Here is a 20,672-nt window from a genome sequence, read left to right on the forward strand (position 1 = left end):
CAGCAGGTGGTATACAGATAGTTCTCACTTTACATATATTTGCATCAGCAACTCACCTTTATATAAAGAATTTTAATTCATTTTTCCCAAAAAAGCACCCACACTTGGCAGTACCGTGTTATCTTTCTCTATCTCTCTCTTTGCTCCTGCCCCTCGGCTTGGTGCTACTTGGCCTTCAACCCCCCACACCAGAAAAAAACCCTCCGGGTCAGAACAGAAGAACACACTGAGAGAGGCCAATGCCACGCTGGGTTGGGGACGGGGAGAGAGGAGCCCTTTGCCCATCTCTGCCCATATACCTGTGTATCTGGCCCCTGTGTGCGTTTTCTGTCCGCCTGTGCTCTGGTACACACATGTCTGTCCCTAGCCCCTGCATATCACCTATTCTTTATGTCTGTGTCTATGTCTGGTGCAATCCCCTCACCCCTCAATGTGTTGCTCTCAGTTCCAGCCAGGCCCCTACATGGCTCGTCTCAGCCCCCCATGTGTTCTTCCTGCTCTCACTTTTCTGTCCTCAGCTTCCATACGTCCTTGAACCATTTGCTAGTTCCCTCCTTCCATGGGCATGTTGCACCTTTCCTGCCCTTTCCCACATCCATGGGCAAATTCGCAGGATATGAAAATCACTTTATGTAAAGGTCTGCACAATGGTCTACTTTTGTGGAGTGAGAATTGTCTGTTTTTACTAAATCCTTTATCTACGAGAGACTGTAGTGAAACAGTGATTTTTAAAGATTTGGACTTTTGAAAGCCAAGTTTGTAACACTATTGGTTGAAATTTTTAAAATAACAGTCTTACTGATGGGAACTCTGAGGCTGTGATTACTTAGTACCTACATGATTGTGTTAGATTAGGAAAAACTGGTGAGTTTGGTTCCTTTCATGGATCTGTTATTTTTTTCCTTTTCCTTGTGTAGATGTTTCTTCCTTAACAAAATTCAGGAGAAGCTTAGTTGTCTCCAGCTTGATGATAGTATGGAAGTTGATGGAGATGGAATTTTCAGTGACGAGATGGCAGTGGAGAAGCAGGAAGAAGACATTTACGCCATGATTAGAAGCTGCAAGTTTTCCATGAAAATGAAGATGATAGAGAGTGCCAGAAAGCAGGTGCTTGCCTTCTTTGGTTTCTTGACAACATTATGGAATTACAGAAACCGGTCACATTTGTTTTTAAAATGTAGGGGGCGTTAGATTTTTTGTTTTTAAGGTGGGGGGGGGGGTTGTTTTTTTTTTTTAAACACAGGATAATGTTCCATGGAGCTTTCTTTTTTACTGTATTCTAAAATTTACTGATCTCTAAAAACAACATAAGGTACCAAGTCCTCTACTTTTCTTGGTCTCTAAACCTGCTTTTGCTTCCTTGGGTTGAAAGCTTCTCAAATCCAGTCCCTAATTATGTTTTCCCTCCTTTTTCTCTTGTCTTGAAACTCCTCTTTTTACTTTTTGCCCTTGCTGTTTTTTGCTGCAGTCTACAGAGTGTGTCTTTTAGAGTTTATTCCCACGGCGATTGAGTAGTATGCAGAAATATTAAGAATAGTTTTCTGGGTAATTGAAAGGTCATAGAAAAGAATTAGTGAAGCAGTGGATAGAACACTCATCTTGGTGGCAGGAGGAGAGGCTTCAAGTCCTGCTCCTGACGCATTCAGGCTTTAGGACCCTGAGCAAGTCTTTTACTATCCCCAGACAACATATCCTATAAAATGTAGAGAAGATTGTATTCTGCATTGGTAGAAGGAAGTTTCTTATCAGGATCTCCTTACATCGTTAAGTCAGAGCAAAGCTCAAGTCCAGAAAATGAAGAAAGGGGAAGCCCCCTTTAGAGGCTGGGTGGTACCTAGAATTCACAGAATCTCAAGAGTTGGATGAGACCTAAGAGCCAATCTAATCCAATCCATCCCTGGATAAAAATCCCATCTCTAACGTATTGAAATAAAATCATCCATTAATTAGCTCAAAGAATTATCTAATTAGGATGAACTCACTACTTCCCAGAAGCAACACATTACACTTTTTAAATTTGTTTTTTTTTAATTAACCAAAATTCATCTCCACATTTTCCCTCATGAAAAGAGAAAAACAAGACCCTTATAACAAATATGCATACTTAAGTAAAAATTCCCACATCAATGATGTCCAAAAAATATGTTTCATTCTGCGCCATGAATCCTTCACCTCTTTGTCAGGCAGTGGGTAGCATGTTTCATTGTAGTACTCTGGAATTATGGTTGATAATTAACACATTACACTTTTGAGTAACTGATCATAAGGAAGTTTTTCCTTATGCCAAGCTAAAGTCCAACTCTTTGCAACTTGAACCGTTTGCTCCTAATTCTTTTCTCTGGGGAACTTTCTAAGCTGTTCTTTAAGCTTATTCCCCAATGTACCATTCCCATCTAATCTACCTGAGAATTATATCTTTCCCACTAAAACCACCTTTCTTAAAGGTAACATTGTCTTAGTTAACTCTCTTGCCCATTCTTCAAACCCAGCTTCACTCTTTGCCACTTATAAAGCCTGCTGACTGTTGGGCTTTTGATTTTCCTAACATACATACTTAATCAATAGTTGACAAGCTTCCTTTGTCCAAAAGGGAGAAAGTAGGAGATGGAGGAACTCATAAAAATTAAAATGGTGTCCCATCTCCAAAGGGGAAAAATTCACCTCAGTACCTAAAAGTTCAGAAAATATTCTCTTGCAGTTAGGAATTGTTACTTTATTATAATAAGTATTAGCAAATATTGGTAAAGGTTCATAGGGTCATAGAATTTAGAGCTGGAAATGCACTTCAGAAATCACATAATCCAGCACCTTCATTTTACCAATAAGGAAACTATACTAAGGTGGCTTTTTAAAGGAAATCTTTGGTGAGTCCTACCTATAGTGAATCAATAAGGTAATTTGAATAATTACCTTCTGCTTTATCTCCTTTGTAAGTTCAGGTTTTTTTGTAGTAGAAAGTGCACCAAGCTCTGAGTCAAACCTGAATTCTTGTACTAACTCTGATACTTATTAGACTGTGATTATAGGTAAAACAAGTGAACCTTTCTAAGCCTTAGTTCCCTTGTGTATAAAATGGAGGTAATAATATACTACCTACCTTACAGTGATACTGTAATTTCACTTTCTTGACCAGAAAGTTACATCCCAGGATTGAGGCAGTGTGATATAGTGGTTATGAGCTGACTTTAGAGCCAGGAAAACCTGGATTCAAGTAGCAGCTCTGACACATATTGGCTGTGTAAGGGTAGGCAAGCTATTTAACCTTTGAGGTGCCTAAGCAGTCTTCTAAGACTAAATTGAAGAGATTGCCATTCTGCATCATTCAGATGGGGCATTCCCCATGCCATTGGAATCATAATGCTGAACTCTCCAAAAAGGTAAAGTCACATCCACTTTTGCTGTTCTTTTTCTCTCTCTGTCTGAGTTTCCAAGTGCTCCTGGAGAAAGTTAAAAAAAAAAATGATGACTAATTCTACTACAAATGAAGTACTATCTAAACCAAAGTGGGACTTTACTACTGAATAGCAGTCCTTTTATTCACTTACATCCATTTTCACATTTATTTCAGTCTTACCCCTTCCTCCTCATTTCATATCACTCAGATGTCTTCCACCACTTATCTCCTACTTGCCTCACCCCTTTCCCTGCACAAATGTTCCTATTCCATCCCATTTCCTCCAGAAGATTGCCTCCTCTGTCATTCTTCTCTCAGTACTCCCCAGTTTCTCCCTGTCTACTGGCTGCTTCCGTACTGTCTGAAAACACACCCATGTCTCCCCCATCCTCAAAAAACCTTCCCTTAATCTGTCCATCCATGAGAGCTATTGTCCTATGGCTCTTCTCCCTTTCATGGCTAAACTCTTTGAGGTCATCTGTAATCAGTGTCTCTGCTTCCTTTCTTAACTCCCTGCAGAATGATGGCTTCTCACCTCATCATTCAAAACTGTTTCCCACGTTACCAATAATGTCTTAATTGCCAGATCTAATAACATTTTCTCAATCCTCATCTTTCTTGACAGTCATTTTCTTCTGCTTGATATTCTTCTTTCTAGGTTTCTGTGATACTCCTCCTCCTGGTTCTTGTTCCATTCTGACCACTCCTTTCCAGTTTCCTTTGTAGGGTCATCATCTAGGTTGTGCCCACTACCTGTCGTGTTTCCCAGGACTCTGTCTGGGCCCTCATCTCCCTCTGTATTATTTTGCTTCATGGTTTCATTAGCTCCCGTGAGTTCAATTCTCATCTTTATGCAAATGGTATTCAGGTCTATTTAATTCCAGCCTCTCTCCTGACCTCCAGACTTGCATTTCCAACTGCCTATTAGACATTTCAAACTGGATGTCCTGAGATAGCTGAGTATGTCCCGAACTGAACTCATTGTCTTTTCCCCTAAAACCTCCCGTCTTTTGAACTTTCTGTTACTGTCGAGGGCACCACCATTTTCCTCAGTCACTCAGTCTCACAACCTAAGTGTCATCCTCACCTCCTCACTCTCACCCCTTCCCCCCATCCAATCAGTTGCCAAGTCTTGTTGATTGTCCCTTTATAACATCTCTCATACACAACCCATTCTCTCTGACATGGCATCACCCTGGTTCAGTCCCTCATATTCAGTCCCTGGGCCATTGCAGTAACCTGCTGACTGGTGTCCCTACCTCAAGTCGCCCTACTTCAGTCTGTTAATTTATTTTCCTTAAGCACAGGTTTGACCTTATCATCCCCTTATTTAGTAAACTTCAGTGGCTTCCTATTACCAGCATCAAATATAAAATCTTCTTTTGGGAATTCGAAGTCCTTCATAACCTGGTCCCCCTGCTACATTTCCAGTCTTCTTACACCTTACTATCCCCCATGTTCTCTTCAGTCTAGTGGTACTTGCCTCCATGGCCTCCTTTCTGTTCCTCACACAAGACATTCCATCTCCTGACTCCATGTATTTTCACTGGCTTTCCCCCATGCATGGGATTCTTTCCTTCCTCATCTCTATTTTCCTTCAGGTCCCAGTTAAAATCCTCTTATCTTTTACAAGAAGTGTTTCCTGATCCTACTTAATTCTAGATCTTTTCCCTTTGTTGATTATCTCCTGTTTATACTGTATATATGCCGGTTGTATATTGTCTCCCTCCTTAGAGTCTGAGCTCCTCAGGAGCAGGGATTGTTTGTTTACCTTTCTTTATAATACTTCTCATGGTGCCTGGCTGAACAGAACAGGTGCTTAATAATAAGTTCTTTGGACTGGCTGTTGACTAACATCCTGATTATCACATCCCACAGTTGCTTTCCACACCTTCAGTTTCTTCAGTCTCCAAACTCTGTCCTCATCTGTCTCTCTTACTATAAATAGTCATATCTCTTCTGAAAATCTTGAGGCCATTCATCCAAACTACCTTAGTTTCCGTCTTCCAAACCTCACAACTTGCCCTGTTTCTTTGCCCATCCTTTCACCATTCCCTCCATTCTCAGAGGATTAAGTAGCCCTCATTATCTTTGCCCTTGATTCCATCTGCTCCCATCACCGCCTCCTGGACACTGCTGAATCAAAAATCCCTTTTCTCTCATATTTATTATTTCTTCTCTACCACTTCCTTCCTGTCTGCCTGTACAGTCTGGTCTCTCTCTTTCTATTTTTTTTTTTTCGGCTAGGCAATGGAATTAAGTGACTTGCCCAGAGTCACACAGCTAGTAAGTGTTATGTGTCTGAGGCCAGATTTGAACTCAGGTCCTCCTGAATCCAGGGCTGGTCCTCTGTCTACTGCACCTACCTAGCTGCCCCTGATCTCTCTTATTCTAAAAAAATAAAAATAAAAATTTAAAAACCACCTTTCTAGACTTCAAGGTATTATCCTATTTATCTTCTTTCCTTTATTGACAAATTTACAAAAAGATTACTCGGTCCTAAGTTCCCTGATAACTGAATTTCACATTCTAACATCAACCTTCTTTCATGGTACTGGCTTTCTCTACATGTCACGCACACCTGACCTCTTGCTGTTTTCCTGTCTGATCCTGTTCTTTCTCTCATCTCTGCCAGTAGACATGCCCCAGTATGGCACTGGCTCCATCTCCATGGCCTTATCTCTACCTGTTGACATCCTTTTTTTCCTTCAAGGCCCACTCATATATTGCCTTTTCTGTGGTACCTGCTCTGATCCCTTCCTTAAATCTCACAGACCCCTCTGACTTCTTCTAATGTGTAATACTGCTAGGTCCTGATTGTTGTGAATAATGAGTCCTGTCATACTGATTTCATACCACATATTTCCAATGGAATGGAACCCATTACCATTTTTTACATAGTTAAAACTTTAAATAGTTTAAATTCTAAGACTTGGTATAATTTCATGGGATCCATCGTTTGTGCGGAGACATAGCTGTCCAATTATTGGAATACGTACTCTTCCGCTACTAGATTGCAGGTTCTGTGAGGAAATTATAGCATTTTTAATTAATTCCTTCAGCCTTTCACAATTCTTTTCACATAGTAATTTGTTGTATAGTCATCAAATTGCATTGTTTATACAATGAATTATAATGCTTTTTGTTTTTTTACAGAACAACTTTTCAGTTGCCATGAAATTATTAAAGGAACTGCATAGAGAATCTAAAACAAGAGAAGACTGGTTGGTGAAATGGATTCACAGCTACTGTCGATTCAGCCACAGCCGCAGTCAGACACAGAGTAGTTCTGAGCAGATTCTTACAGTTCTGAAAACAGTCTCGTTACTGGGTATTTATATTCTGCTGCACAAGACCTATCTTTTGTTTTGTTTTGGGGTTTGTTTGTTTTTTTTACACCTCTATGGAATATAGTTATTCCTTCACATTACATTTTTTATCAGAAACTTTTTTCTTTCATATGATGTTTGACAATTAAGAACTTAGTTTTTAGACATTCTCTAAAACCAGGTGAAAATTGACTTTTCTGGAGAAAAGAGAAGAAAATTTGGAGCAAAGGGAGCAGGTTCAGGATGACTTTTAGAACATGAATCTCTTTATGAAATGAGAGTCATAGAATTTTTTCCTTCTTCCTAAAAATGTTGTGGGTCTCACTTTGATATTACTACTGAGCACTTTAAACTTCTCAGAAGAAAGTATTATTTTAAAACCAAATTCCCCTTTGGGGAATTAACTTCTCCTTTTAGCTTTAGAATATTTAATAATATGGCCTATGGAACAGAGAACGGAAAAAATTGCTTTTGCCATGACTGCCTGCTTTACAACTATTTATGTCCAATCTTGTAGAATACTCATAATTATTACTTCTATGTCTGCTTCCACATGTGCCCCAACTCAATTAATTTGGTAATATTTTCATCTGTGATTTTATGTTACTTTTAAGGAATCTTTACAACAAATATAATTTATCGCTTAATAACTAGTTTGAGCTGATGAAATGAAAATTGTATTATTTTTTATTATAGGGTAATTTTTAAATTTAAGGGATTTGTTTCTCTGGATTTTGATACAGTTATTGCTGATGGAAAAATTTCACCTCCCTGAGAAGTAATTTATCAATCACTATGAAAACAGTCCTTACCCTTTTCTGGAAGGCAGCCTTATTTAATATTATCTCATTTTTTAAACCAATCTTATTTTGAATAGTTCTTTAAAACAATTTTTGCATCTTACAGAATTATTTAAAATTTATGGGGTTCATTTGCTTAAAAAAATTTTTCTTTCTTTTTTTTTTGGTGTGTGATCCACCAGATGAGAACATATCAAGCCACCAGAGCAAGAATAATCTGACTTTCCGTAATGAAAACATTCTCCTGGGTATCACTTACAACATCATGGCTAGCTCACTCAGTAGTGAGCCAGCTTGTCTTGCCCAAATTGAAGAAAGTAAAGCTAAAAAAGTTTTAGAGCTTTCTGGAGCCAGTTCTGAGGATGCAGAGAAGGTAAATAATGGTGGGAAATTGAATGTTTAATGTTTTAATACTATATACATACATGAATTTAAGTTGCTTGCTATAATAGAATGGTATAGGTCAATGTCACTAAGTGTTTTCTCTTGTTGGCCAGTCAGTGAGAGCCAGAATGATTTGGGTTTAAGGCATGATCCTTAAGAAAGAAATCTAGTCCATAAACCCCAAGATATCTTGTGAAGTTTCAGCAATCATAATTTATATTTTGGGCAGAGCACCCATAGGTGAGGCTATGATACCATATGTGGACAGAGAGAAAAGAAAAAGGAAGAGAAGGAAAGAAGGAAGGAGCTGTGTTGACCAATTGGAACTGGCCAGTTGGGTCACCAGTAGGGAAGCTACTACTACTCACAGGATTTTGTTTGCCCTTTGTTTCTTGAAGAGGACCATGACATGAAGAAGGCAATGCCATGACTTGCACGTGAATTGGATTTAAGTGAGACAGGGCTGTGCAAAGTCACCAGCCTCACTGTCTCCTCTTGAGCCATCTGGGATGACTGGAGGTGGCCCCATCAACAGTAGGTCCCAGCCCAAGCCTTACTTAGTTATTGTTTGGGCCCTGATGGCCCAGAGTGAATGTAAACAGCAGTTGTTTCCATTTTGTCCAGAAACCCTGAGGGTCTTCACCTCCCAGGTTGATTTTTTTTTTTTTTGGACTAGGTAAAAGAGGCCATTTTTTGCCTCATTTGTTAACCTAGCCTTAATTACTGAATGGATGTTGCCTCAGTCAACCTGAGACCTGGGAAGGGCCTTAACTTAAAAAGGCCAAGGTCTCCTGCTGCATCCAGGGCCGGCTCCAGTCGTCCTGATCTATATCTTGACACTGGACCCAGATGGCAGAGAGAGAGTGAGGCTGGTGAATTTGCACAGCCCTGCCTCATTTAAATCCAATTCACTTGAAAATCAGGACATCACCTTCCAGATGTCATTGGTCCTCTTCAAGAATGAAGGACAAACTAACAAGTGTTTTCTAAATGTACTTCTTAGTCACCCATAACTTTGGTGTTGGGGGGAAGTGGAACACCATGAAAAAAAGACTAACAAAATGAACAGCAAAAATTTCTTTTGCTTTTGTTTAACACAAGTTGTGGGTCATGCAGTAGCAGCTGATTCTGCCGGAATTTGAACGTTTAAAGTATGACACTTCTTTGTTGTAATTAAGGAAATTATATTTGAGTGAAGTCCAATATAACAATTATGGATCAAAATTTTAGTTCTGAAACTTATCTCTTAAAGTTCCATAAATGGAAATCAGCATATATCTGTGTATTGTTTCTATAGACACTTGGAATTTTTGGTATAAAAGTTGAACTTTTAAGTGGTGACTCACCTTAGACCAGGGATAACTTTTTTTGTGTCATGGACCCATTTGGCATTCTTATGAAGCCTATGAACCTTTTCAGAATAACATTTTTAAATACATAAAATAAAGTACTTAAGATTACAAAGGAAGCCAATTATATTGTAATATAGTTATCAAAATTTTTTTAAGAAAAGTTTTAAAATTGTCTTAACCAAGTTAATCCCTAATTTAGATAATTCCTCCATAATGGAGCTACTTTTTTTTTAAGATGTCTCCTTATTTCATCCCAGCTAGAAGTGCAGCAGCCACTCACATTCCCAATTCCACTACTGATTGGCACAAAAGCTTTGAATTGCTCCATTTCTGACCTGAATCATATTACCTGACCTTAAGCAAGCCTGTTGTATCGGTGCCAGGCTTAGTGTAGACACCTGATTGGCTTAACCCTACTGTGTGTCAGCTCAGAAATGCAAGTTATCCCTGAACCTCAACCCTCCACTATCGCGGAGAATACAGGTCTGTGCCACCACAATCAGACTACCTTGCCAGTCAATCTCATATCCATCATCTTTTCTCCACTCGTGTGGATATCACCATCAGTCAGACCTTCCTCACTGCTCACCTCAGCTATTGCCGTAGCCTTCTCTCTGGATTCCTAGGTCTCTGTCTCTCCACCTGTCTGACTCTCTGTTTCTGTTGTCTGCCTTTCTTTCCCTCTCTCTTTTTCTCTGTTTCTCTTTTCCTCCCTCCCCTACCCAAGTTTATTTTTTTTTCTTTTTAAAAGTACATTTTTATTGATATATGTTATTACATAACCTAAATTTCTGTCTGTATTATATCCCTTCTTCCCATCTAGAGAGTCATCCCATATAACAAAGATTAAAAGGAAAGAGAGAGAGAGTGAGAGATCAGCAAAACTGATCAATACATTAAAAAAAACAATACCTGATGACATATGAGATATTCCCCTACTATGGATCCTCTAACCCTTGAAAGGAGTGGGAAGATTTGTCTTCTCATATTTCTTCTTTGGGGACAAGCTTATTCATTGTAATTTGCAACATTAATTTATATTATTTTATAATTTTTTTACATTTATATTTTTGTAGTCATTGTATATATTGTTTCCTTGGTAATACTTTACTTTGTATCAGTTCTTATGTGTCTTTCCATGCTTTTCTACATTTATCACATTTTCAATCTTTCTCTTTTATTTTTAGTTTTTAAAATTAATTTATTTTTAGTTTTCAGCATTCACTTCCATAAGCTTTTGAGTTTTAAATTTTCTCCCCTTCCCTCCTCAAGATGGCATTTAATCTGATACAGGCTATACATATACATTCCTATTAAACATATTTTCACGTTAGTCTTGTTGTAAAGAAGAATTGGAACCAATAGGAGGAACCACAAGAAAGAAGAAACAAAACAAAACAGAAGGGAAAGAAGGATGTGGTTAGCATTTTCCATCATGAGACTTTTGGAGATGTCTTAGATCCTTGCATTGCTGAGAAGAGCTGTCTATCAAAGTTAATCATCGCACAACATGTCTATTATTCCTGTTTCTGCTCACTTCACTCAGCATTAGTCCATACAAGTCTTTCTAGGTTTTTCTGAAATCTGCCTGCCCATCATTTCTTATAGCACAGTAGTATTCCATTACATTCATATACCACAACTTGTTCAGCCATTTCCCAGTTGATGGGCATTCCCTCAATTTCCAATTCTTTGCCACCACAGAAAGAGCTGCTATAAATATTTTTGTACACACGAGTCCTTTTCCCATTTTTATGATCTCTTTGGGATATAGCCCTACAAGTGTTACTGCTGGGTCAAAGGGTATGCACATTTGGGTATAGTTCCAAATTGTTCTCCAAAATGGTTGGATCAGTTCACAACTCCACCAGGGATGCATTAATGTTCCAATTTTCCTACATCTTTTCCAACATTTATCCTTTTCCTGTTTTGTCATGTTAGCCAATCTGACAGGTGTGATGTGGTACTTCAGAGTTATTTTGATTTGCATTTCTTTAATTAATAGTGATTTACAGCATTTTTTCATATGACTATAGATAGCTTTAATTTCTTCATCTGAAAACTGCCTGTTCATAATCTTTGACCATTTATCAATTGGGGAATGACTTGTACTCTTATAAATTAGACTTATCAGAGACAATGGTTGTAAAAGTTCTTTCCCAGTCCAAGCTTATTTCATATTACTTCCCTTCACACACTCTACATTCCAGCCAAATTAGCCGATGTGCTGTTCCCTAAAATTGCTTCTGTGTGTTTGTGCAGGCTGCCCCTGTCCCTGGAATTTTTCCCTCATCTTAGAATCCCCAGCTTCCTCCAAGGTTCAGTTCATGTACTACCTCCTATGGGAAGCCTTTCTTGACACCCTAGGTTTTTTGTTTTTTTTTTAGTGCTTTTTCTTTCCTCAGATTATCATATATATATATACTTATGTGTTCACATGTTTTACCCTCCTGGTAAAACATATACCATTTTAAGGTAAAGACCATTTTTTATTTTGTCTTTGTAGCTGAAGAGCCCATCACAGTACCATGTTCATAGTAAGCACAAAAATGTTGGTTGACTTTTATGGAATGGAACCTAGTTGTGAAAAATTTTGTTGATAAAGCTATTTTATTGGTACTGGTGCAAATTTACTTCAAATTAGAATTTTACTCTAAATCTATACTAGTCAGTGGGGTTGAATTTACAAATGGGATGCAAAGACAATTTGTATGTTTCATCTAGTTTTTCATTTACCATATGAGTGGGTTTATTTTGGTTTTGTTTCCATGTCTTTTAGCTAAGCAGTCTTTGTTTTTAGCTCTTTTCCTCCACACTTAATGGACAACAGGACAGCAGTCTTCTATGAAGAACAGAGGCTTGCACGTGACAGGAGCTGTCCTCCTTTGCTGGAACTTGACCATAGGTCACTCAGTAAGAAGTCCTTCAGGCTGGATGTTTGTTAAATCTTTTTCAGGTCTCCAATCATCATCTTAATGCATGACTTTTGTTGTCAAAGAGTACACCATAAATGAACCTCTTCTCATTGTTAGTAGAAAATAGTTATTTTTTTCTAAGTTTCACAGTTGCACATCTAGATTGTTTCTTGTTATGGTTGAATTCTAGATTATTGGAGGTCTGCACAAAAAAGCATTTGAATATCTTTTTAAAGCTGCAAGAAGAGCTGAAGAAGAGGTCCAGCCTCACACTATGGAGCACATTGATGTAACTGGAGTCATCGACGCTTACATGACCTTGGTAGATTTCTGTGACAAACATCTCCGTAAAGAGGAGGAAAGTGCATCAGGTGAGAGAGAATCTGGAGAAATATATTAAATGGTCTTCTTGCCAAACATGATGTTTATCAGGTGGGAAATTAGGCAAAAAGTAGATAGCTTTCTTTGACAGTTACTCTGTGTATAGAAGATAAAGTAATATTTAAGTGGAGTGTTGTGCTTGGCATTTAGGTGTTTAGCACATGCTTGTTGATTGATTGGTTATACCAGAAAATAAGGGCAAAAGTTCTGTGTCAAGCTTACCAGTTTTCAAAGTGGTCATGACATCCTCAGCCAGAATGTCTGCATTTGAATAGATTCCACTGTCCTGTTATCTTTCCATTTGCATGGTTTAAACTTTCATATTTTCACTTGTGGCTGTGACTCATGTGGTCTGCATCTCACTCCTGGAACAAATTCCATAACCAGCAGATGCTCCTTATGTTCCCTGCCCAGGACTTCATAATGTTTCATGCAGGATGGATAATCTAACTGAGAAGATTTCATTTTGAGATAAAACCTCTTCCTCAAAGTCCAAAAATGTTTCTGATGTTTACTGGTCAAAAGAAGTGATGAGAGAAGAAGGGACACCAAAGTGTGGCACAAGGAGAGAGGGTTTTGTCTTCAGTCGTGTTTGTCATTCTCTGAACAAAGATAAAAATACGTTGAAGAGTAGGTTTTTGGTAACATGTTTTCTTGATTATGTCATTTTGATAGTTGTTGATACTGTGGAGCTGCGAACATATCCTGCACTTGTGGTGGACAAGATGTTAAAAGCCTTAAAATTAAACTCTAAAGAAGCCAGGCTAAAGTTTCCTCGACTGCTTCAAATTCTAGAACGGTATCCAGAAGAGACCTTGGGCCTAATGACAAAAGAGGTCAGCAAGTCCTTTTCTTAACATAGTGAACTTTATTTGAAAACAGTCCCATTTATATTTAAATCTATTCATATGGTAGTGATTATTTAGTAGCATTTCCTAATAAATGTCTGTTTTTGCTTAGTTTCGTTCTGGTTTCATAAAAATATTTAATTCGTGTTACTGTAAAATAAATAAGTGACCATATTTGCCTTGTTTTCCCTGTGGGTGTTAAGGGAACAATGTGTCTGAAAACAAACCAAAAAGAGTAAAATTGTGGGTGTTTTGGGGACTGGGACATGAATTTTCTATAAAAACTGAACTACCCAAAGATCAGACAGTTGTTCCTTGTAGTTAAATTATAATTTGTACTATATACATGGGAATCACTGTTTAAAAAAAAATAGATTGAATAAATTGTCATTGCAACAAACATTATTAAGCATCTTTTCTGTCAAAGGCATTGTGTTGAGTGCTAGAGATATAAAGATAAATGATTCTGTCCCTGTCCTTAAGGAGTCTATATTTTACTGTGAGGGATATGACCTGTACATAGATAAGTATGATATAAGGTAGGGTATGATGGAGGGGTGGGAGGTAGTGAGGCAAAGGAGATTTACAAAGTGTTCTATGAAGAGTCAAGATAGGAGAGCATCCTTTGAGCTGTAGGATCAGGAAAGATTTCATAATAAAAATTATAGTCTTTTACACTTTCATTTAATTCATCCTATCTCTTGAACATGATGAGCTTGGCATATATTTCTAATATGATTAATAGTCAACAGTATTAAATATAATCAGTTACTAAATGTAGGCAGCTAGGCGGCACAATGGATAGACTGCTGGGCCTGGAATCAGGAAGACCTGAGTTCAAATCCAGCCTCAGACGCTACCTGTGGGAACCTGGGCAATTTAATCTCTGTTTGCTTCAGTTTTTTCAACTGTAAAATGGGGATCGTAATATTACTTACTTTGCAGAATTGTGAGACTCAAATGAGAAAATATTTATGAAGTGCCTAGGACAGTGCCTGGCATGTAGTAGGTACTATATAAATGCTTATTCCCTTTCCCTTTCTCCCAGTCAACAGATTATAAACATTTATAATTTTTTATCAATCTTTAATTTACATTTAAATAAAATCATACATGTGTGTACATGTGTGTGTACATGTATACATAAGTATAAAACAAATTATTTGAAAACCTGTGCAGTACACACTAGAGAAATCCGGCACTTCCTGTTAAACATGACTGGTGGGCAGAAGGGATGGGTGGCACGGAAGAATCATGGGGTTGTTGCATTTTAATGCTATAAGGTAGCTTAGAGATTATCTATTGTGAATCTCACAGAAATGAAAATGTGAAGTTTCTCCTTTTATTCCCACGAAAGCTGGTAATAGGATAAGATATTGCCATTAAAGTCTTGTGACCCCAAGGAAATGGATGTTTAAAAGTAGGGTTTTCATCCGCAGTGGCCGATGACTGCCAGTTAGTGGCAGAGGTCCTTTGGCAGGGAGGCATGGTTCAGAGGCTACTGTTGCTACCACCATGACCATTTTTTATATCTGTTTGCCTGTCAGTTATGTTCAACTGCAGGGAACACAGAGAGAGGATTTCTCCATCAAAGACCACACTAGTGGTCCTAGGTCTTTTCCACCTTATTTCCTCCTCCTTGCTCTGTCTTCTGAAGAACAGCGTGGACAGTCAGTTCAGGAGTACAAGTCATGTCCTGCAGTGGGAGAGAATTTGAGGGGTGTAGCTGCACATAGTTGAAGTGTGTCATGTACAGTATCAGCAATGTAGGGCGGGCTCTGGTAGGAACTGGGGAATTCACCAATGTCTTCTAAACTTGATGAATCTGAGTTACATCTTTTATTCCTTGCTTTGCTTTGGATCTGAGGAAAATGCTAATGACCAGTAAGCTGACAAAGCAAGGAGAAGAAAACAGTTTGCATAAATAAAATCTGCCCTCATATATTGAGTTTTAGGTGGTAATTTCATAAAGGTTTTACTGTTATAGTAGAGAAGGGCCAATACCATATAGTGGAAGGAGAGCATTGGCTAGAAGGTTAGGAGTCCTTGGTCCGAGACCTAGCTTTGTCACTAGCTAGTAACGTTCTTAAATTTTGGCAAGTGTCTTTACCTCTCTGGCCCTTAGTTTTATTATCTGTGAAATTATAGGGCTTACTATATGAGCTAGTTACTCTTCAGTTCTAAAATTCTATGATTATATGTATCTTTCATTGGAAAACACGAGGCTTACACATTGAATTCTGAAACAGATCTGTAGCTGTGATCTTTAAAGAGGTGTATTTCAGGAGCACAGTCTCCTCCATTAAAGCCCTGCTCTGTTGCCTCTTCATGGCATAGAAGTGACCCTGAGTTTTCAGAGGCATTTTCAGCAGAATAGGAGCTCTAATGGGTCCTTGAAAGCCTGGGAGTATGGGCATGATAATGGATTGCATATCTGCCATTTAGAGACCAGCCTATGCTCACCAAGTTGGCCGTAGGGTGATGAATTTTTTTAGCCACAGCAATTTTTGTTTGTTTGTTTGTTTGTTTTTGTTTTTTGGTTGGGCAGTGGGGGTTAAGTGATTTGCCCAGGGTCACACAGCTACTGAGTGTTATGTGTCTGAGGCCGGATTTGAACTTGGGTCCTCCTGAATCTAGGGCTGGTGTTCTATCCACTGTGCCACCTAGCTGCCCCCCCACAGCAATTTTTTTAAAAAATTAATTTAATTTATTTTTTGTTACATTTTAAGTTCTGAACTCCCCCCACCACTAGAGAAGGCTACCATCTGATACAGTATGGTTGGGGGGTGTGTGTGTGTGTGTGTGTGTGTGTGTGTGTGTGTGTGTGTGTGTAACTATATTATGCATACTTCTGTTTATCAGTTCTTTCTCTGGGGGTGGATAGCATCTTCCTTCATGGGCCTTTGTAGTTGATTTGAATATTTATAGCCTAGTCATTTATAATTATTCTTCAAACAATATTGCTGTTAGTATGTACAATGTTAACAGCAATTCTTAAAGTCTACTAGTACATACAAGAATTGTAATGTGTATCATTAGAAAGAATACTATTCTACCCTGATGAAGTAAATTCTTTGAGTATTGAAATAAGTACACAATACTATGTTGACATTTAATATTTCTGTATGATGATTTTTTTTGAGTTGAAGGTTTGAATATTTTCAAACATTTTTTGGCACCCTCTCTGTTGCGTTTGCAGACAAGCGCCATATAAATGTTTGTTATTATTATTATTAAAAACAGAATATTGTTTTTGTTGTCATCAACATTTAAACAAATAGCATATTAATGTGGTTTCAGTGGAGAAATAGAAACTTGCTTTCCTTAAAGATAAGTATTAAAATAGTGAAGGGTTATATTTTGTTGTTTCCCAAGATTATTACAGAAATTATTTTAGTATCAGCTTTGTGTGTGTTTTAGATGCCATCCATTCCCTGCTGGCAGTTCATTGGTTGGATCAGCCAAATGATGGCCTTGCTCGATAAAGAAGAAGCAGTGGCCGTGCAGCACACCGTAGCAGAGATTGCTGATAACTATCCTCAGGCTATCGTCTATCCTTTTATGATAAGCAGTGAAAACTATTCCTTTAAAGATACTTCTGCTGGTCACAAGGAGAAGGAGTTTGTGTCAAGGTGATGTAACAAATAATTTTCTGATAAAATCCTAGAGACAGTTAAAGATAACGGGCTTGGTAAAATAAACAAATCTTATCCTGTTTACAAAATGTTGTTTGCTGTGCAATTGATGTAATAAAAGTAGCATGTAGAAAATTTAGGTGACCAAGAATATTGCACAGCCTGCTGCAGAATGCACAATGTCAGATTAATAGAGAACTATTGAATTTTTCCATGCCAGAGATGATTTTTCTTGTGTGGTTTCTCTCCTTTATCTAAAAGAGTCTCCTCTCCTCCCATACCTTAAAATTTCTCCTTTAGTCTCTCCAGATTCTTCCCAAATTATGGCATTTCATCCCAAGTCCTTGATAGTCATATTGTGGATAAGACAGATTAGATGGGGTCGTTTTTGAAGTTAGTACCTGAAACCGTTCACATTCAGCGGAAAGGCCTCTCAGCAGCTTATCAGCGTGAAGCTTCAGTATTCTTCCTTCTGTCTGTCTCTGAAGGAAGCCAGTTGAGCTGCTAACAGTAGTTATTTTATCACTAAGTTACTTTTTTAAACTCCATCATATTTTAGCTCCTGAGAGTTAAGCTTTTTATCACCAGGTGACTTATTTGATTACTTGTAATTTTAAAAGAAGACTAGAGGATGAAGAGTTGGGCCACCGAGTAGAGGGTTGACTGGCCTGGGAAGAGCCTTGAGGGAGCCGGACTAACCAGCAGGCTTTTGTGACACCACAGGTGTGAGGTGATTGGGGCTGAACCAGGACGGTGACAGTGTTTAAAAAAAAAAGAAGGGGATATATGCAGAGTAAGGATGTTGTGCGTGGCTGGGCTGGAGCACCATCTGCTCCTGCCTACTACCTGCCCACCTCACAGTCTTTTCTTCTGAACAACCAAAAACAAGTTATTTTTAAAAAGGGGAGGGGGGGTGGAAATTGCTAATGAGGGTGATTTTTTTCACAGTACAAATTTAGAGACAAATTATAAATACCAAATTGCATAGATCAGAAGAAGCCACAATCAATTTTCAAGAAGATCTCAGTTTTTAGCTTCCAGAAACCAAAATGCTAAGGTAAATTTTGGCTAAAGAAGAACCTTGTACATTTTTCTGCTGTTACAGAAAATATTTTGCTTTATTCTCTCCTGTAGTGTAACATTGTTAGATTGAAAACAAGAATCTGATGTTTACAGCAAATAGACTGATCCTGAGAGGACACTTACCTTCCTAAACTTGGCAATTTCTTCTTTCATAGGATAAAAAGTAAATTGGATCAAGGAGGAGTGGTTCAAGATTTTATTAATGCCTTAGAGCAGCTCTCTAATCCTGAATTACTCTTTAAGGTAAAAAGAAACAATAGTAGTATGTATTGTGGCTGCCCAGCTGAGTTGCATACATTGGGGGTGGTGTAGGGAGAGTAAGGTATTACTTCACTCAAGGATGCCCAGAACCAGTGAGGTAGTTGTAAGTGCCCACTTTTCTTCCTCCTTCCTCCTAATTTTGTAACTTTTTAGAGTGTTCTATAACCATTTCTTCAGTGCCATTAAGCATATGGTTATTATTGTTATTATTATATGTGATCCTGTTTATAGCTATTGTAGAACATAGACTCAAAACAAGAGAAATCAAGTAAAATGTGTGCTTTATAATTTAGTATTTCTCCTCCCTCTACTTCTTTTTTCCATATAGGACTGGGTTGATAATGTCAGAAGTGAATTGATGCAAACCCCTGTAAATAAAAAAAAACTTGAAAAAATGTATGAAGAAATGTATGCAATCTTAGGAAACCCAGGGGTTCCTGGCCTTGGGGCCTTTAGAAAGAAGTTTATTCAGGTACGTATGTAAAGTTCATTCAATTCAATGATATATCTTTTTATGAGATTCTCAATGATAATTTAAGCTAAAAATTAAGTCTGTCAACTTCCCAGATTTCCTTCACGTTAGATTCTTTCTTCAGCACATGTTCATTTCTGTTGTTTTCTTTTATTATATGGGATGGCATATGTTATAGGTTGATTGTTAGGAAGTACCACAAAGCTATCATTTGCCTTCTGTATCCCAAGTTTGGTTTCTCAACTCCATAGTTATATGTGATTTAGGAGGCAGGGTAGTGCTGTGGGAAGAGCTTTAGACTTGATGTCACCAGACTTCTGGTTGAATATTGGCTCCACCTCTCGCTGTTTGACCATGGACAAGTCTCTTAAAATCTCTGGGCCTCAGTTTCCTTGTTTTTAAAGTAAAGATAATAATACTTGCACACAAATTCTCATTAATTATCATCATGCCATCTACCCAGCCATTACGCAGTCTCTTTTTTGATCCTTCTCTTTGCCTTCAAATAAATAAAAATAAAACAAAAAACCAAACAAACCCTTTTTCTTTTCTCTCACTTTTCTCATTAGCCCTAGTTTATTTTGAGATGTCACACTTTTGAATTTATTATGAATTCCTTTCCTGCCCTTCTCTCTTTCCTGTTTGGCTTTGGAAAATCTGAGTTGGTCAGTAAGTGCTCTGTGCATCCTCGTCAGCCTCTTCCGGCTCTTTTCTCCTCATTGTAATTATTTCCCATTCTGTGCTCAGAAATCATTTTTTTAGATCTTGCTATCCGTACTGGAAAATATCTGCATAATTTTAGTACGTGGGAGCCCTCCTTATCATTCCTTTCAATCCTTTGACATACAATCTCCCAAAATGTGGAGAGCATGTCAGACTATGCCTGAATTTCTTTCCTATATCATACATATTTATATACATTTATAGAATATACACACATGTATGTGTATAGATGTGTATGTGCATATATACATATGTTTATATGCATGCATGTATGTGTATGACATAGGAAAGAAAAGTCAAGTATAGTCTGATGTGTGGATACACACACATGCAAATACCAGATAGTATTGGGAGAAATACTAGCAGCAAGAGGGAGGGCATCAGAAAAATTCTAATGGAGTAGAGTCTACTTGAAATGAATTTTGAAGGGAACTAGGGATTCTAAGAGGTGGAAGGTGATTATGGGTAATTGTAAGAATGTTATTATTATATTGAAAATGTGTATAATACAACTAATTATCTGTGGCATTTTTTCCAGCCTTGAATTGAACATTAATGTTTAAGGTAAATTTTTATTTTCAGACCTATGGAAAAGAGTTTGACAAATACTTTGGAAAAAGAGGTTCAAAGATACTAGTTATGAAATTCAGTGACTTCAACAGCATTGCTACGGCTTTACTTGATAAAATGAAGGAAGACTCCAGACCCCCTGGGAATCTTAAAGAATGCTCACCCTGGATGAGCAACTTCAAAGTAGAATTCTTGAGGAATGAGCTAGAGGTTCCTGGTAGGTTAACTATTCTGTTTTTTAGGTGCTGGATACACATATTAATTCCCTATATGTATTAAGATCGTAAGTGTGTGTTAAAGTGAACTGAATTTCTGTGCTGCCTGAATAGAAGCAATTTTTAGTTCCCTTTGTTTTTGTTGTTTTAAAGTTTTGTTTCCTTTTTTTTAAAAATCCTGACCTTAAGTAGCATTTTCATAGACATAGCAGAGTAGAATAAGAGGATTATATGTGAAAGTGCAAATCCCTATTATATAAAACTTACTTTTATTTAAAAATATATGATAAATTAAGTACATAACTTTCAA

General features: G+C 37.8%; 1 protein-coding gene across 4 annotated transcripts in view; it reads left to right on the plus strand.

Annotated features, from left to right (window-relative positions):
• LOC114031680 (DNA-dependent protein kinase catalytic subunit-like) overlaps nt 1–20,672 on the plus strand; it is a 167,918-nt gene that overhangs the window by 131,863 nt on the left and 15,383 nt on the right. For all 4 annotated transcript variants that reach the window (XM_027846827.1, XM_027846829.1, XM_027846830.1 and 1 more), the window contains 9 exons: nt 918–1,107; nt 6,551–6,725; nt 7,706–7,896; nt 12,365–12,545; nt 13,231–13,391; nt 16,824–17,035; nt 18,277–18,364; nt 18,711–18,854; nt 20,160–20,364. In XM_027846827.1, the coding sequence (XP_027702628.1) occupies nt 918–1,107; nt 6,551–6,725; nt 7,706–7,896; nt 12,365–12,545; nt 13,231–13,391; nt 16,824–17,035; nt 18,277–18,364; nt 18,711–18,854; nt 20,160–20,364 (1,547 nt within the window). The remainder of the gene's footprint in view (nt 1–917; nt 1,108–6,550; nt 6,726–7,705; nt 7,897–12,364; nt 12,546–13,230; nt 13,392–16,823; nt 17,036–18,276; nt 18,365–18,710; nt 18,855–20,159; nt 20,365–20,672) is intronic.

This window comes from Vombatus ursinus, unplaced genomic scaffold (assembly GCF_900497805.2).
Source record: "Vombatus ursinus unplaced genomic scaffold, bare-nosed wombat genome assembly UNPS02015255.1, whole genome shotgun sequence".
Classification (NCBI taxonomy): Eukaryota; Metazoa; Chordata; class Mammalia; order Diprotodontia; family Vombatidae; genus Vombatus; species Vombatus ursinus.